The sequence below is a fragment of the Cebus imitator genome, unplaced genomic scaffold (genome assembly GCF_001604975.1).
Source record: "Cebus imitator isolate Cc_AM_T3 unplaced genomic scaffold, Cebus_imitator-1.0 Scaffold75, whole genome shotgun sequence".
Taxonomy (NCBI): domain Eukaryota; kingdom Metazoa; phylum Chordata; class Mammalia; order Primates; family Cebidae; genus Cebus; species Cebus imitator.
In genome coordinates this window covers 2,737,774-2,739,500 of record NW_016107390.1, presented here as the reverse complement: position 1 = coordinate 2,739,500, position 1,727 = coordinate 2,737,774, and the positions used below count along the sequence as shown (strand labels likewise).

Below are 1,727 nucleotides of genomic sequence, written 5' to 3'. Positions count from 1 at the left end.
AGAGACGGGGTTTCACCATGTTGACCAGGATGGTCTCGATCTCTTGACCTCGTGATCCACCCGCCTCGGCCTCCCACAGTGCTGGGATTACAGGCTTGAGCCACCGCGCCCGGCCCATAATTTTTATAACTTTCAGCCCTTTGCTTCCTGAAGATCAATTTCAAATCTGGTGTTACTCTTGAAATTGATCATTTAAAGAATCATTTAACTTCGATCCTTACAGTTCATGTTCTGTAATTAGTAACTTCCTGCAAATAGTTTCTGCCTTTTGGAATATCACAAAAACTGGCAGCTGTGAGGATGAGTAAAAAATCTTACTGACATATAGGCTACCAAATAATCCTTCCTTTAATATTAAATTAGAACCTTCTAGGAGCTTCAGGGTATGGGAGCTGGAAGGAGATAATTTCCATACAAATGGAAAGGTTATTTAGAGGTCTGTGTCTTGTGGAATTGCGGAGAACTTAAATTAATTACAAAGTAAAACTAAAAGATGATTTAAAAATAAAACCTGTGTTGGTAACATTATTGACTCAGGCTTAGGAACTAAGCAAGGATTATGACTTTATTGAGGTGGCCATCTGCAGCCTCCGCCTCCCCACGCTTGCCCTTTTGTGGTTGTGGATGTCGGGCAGCACCTTGCTGGCGCGCATGCTGTGTTCTATTAACCATCTCCAGCTTGCCCTTTGGCTCCCTCTTCAATCTTTCTGGCCATTGTATGCGGCCCCCTTGACTTCTGTGCTCAAACAACTCTGCCTGGCCTCTGTTACCTGAATATGGGAGAGCTGGCTAGCAAATCATTCCATGGATTTAACAAACCCAGGTCTGCAGTTACCTAAGCTAGTCAGCCCCAGCCTGCAGAAGACACCATGACAGAACCTAGTGACACCAGTGCCTTTCTCACCAGCCCGATGCCCTTGGTGAGCAGTGCGTCTGAGCCCTCCCATGGAACAGAATCCTCTGGTGAGTCTTCTGACTTGTTGGACACCGTTCTGCCTGCCCACTGCTGTCAGCGTGGTTCGGCCACTTCACTCTGTGCCCGGTGGCACTCGTTCCAGGTCTCACCCTAGCAGCAAGTTTGCCCCATCTCCTGGGGGCCTTGCCAGAGTGTTAAGTCTGTTTCCTGCGAAAGTGCCTGAAGTTGATGAATTCTTACTCATCCAGTTTTTTATTCCGGGAGTCTTGGTCAGGCACTGTCATCCAGTCTCAGGGGTACTCCCCTAGCTCCTCGTTCAGGAGCCAATTCCTACCTAATTCCTTTTGCTATTAAATTTATCACTAGAATTTGATTAGAGTAAATTGTGTTGGTACAAATACAGAAAAATATTTACAGAGCTTATTCCAGTTGCTACCTAATTCCTTTTTGCTATTTTAGTGTATAGTCTTTTTCTTTCCTTATTACACCCAGCGCTTCCTCAGCCAGGTTATGCTGGGATTTAACACTCCATTATCGGCTGGAGCAGCCCATGGGAAGTGTGGCCGTGGCTCAAATACGATGGCTGGGATCATCACTCAATTCCATTTCCTGCAATTCAAAGCCTATAGATTTAAGAGGTGCATTTCATTGGGAGGCTGAGGTGAGAGGATTGCTTGAGCCCAGGAGTGAGACACAATCATGGCTCACTGCTCTCCAGTCTGGGTGACAGAGCTGGATCTCAACTCTTTTTTTTTTTTTTTTTTTTTTTGGAGTCTGGGTCTTGCTCTGTCACCCAAGCTAGAGTGCAGTA

General features: G+C 45.7%; 1 protein-coding gene across 7 annotated transcripts in view; it reads left to right on the top strand.

Annotated features, from left to right (window-relative positions):
- Positions 1–1,727, top strand: part of EFCAB2 (EF-hand calcium binding domain 2) — a 143,465-nt gene that overhangs the window by 85,998 nt on the left and 55,740 nt on the right. The window contains exon 1 of one of the 7 annotated variants that reach the window (XM_037739823.1): positions 902–959. The exons of the other annotated variants lie outside the window; for them this stretch is intronic. Within the exon in view, the coding sequence (XP_037595751.1) occupies positions 946–959 (14 nt within the window). The 5' untranslated portion in view covers positions 902–945. Of the gene's footprint in view, positions 1–901; positions 960–1,727 lie in introns of those variants that run through there. 7 annotated transcript variants of the gene reach the window in all.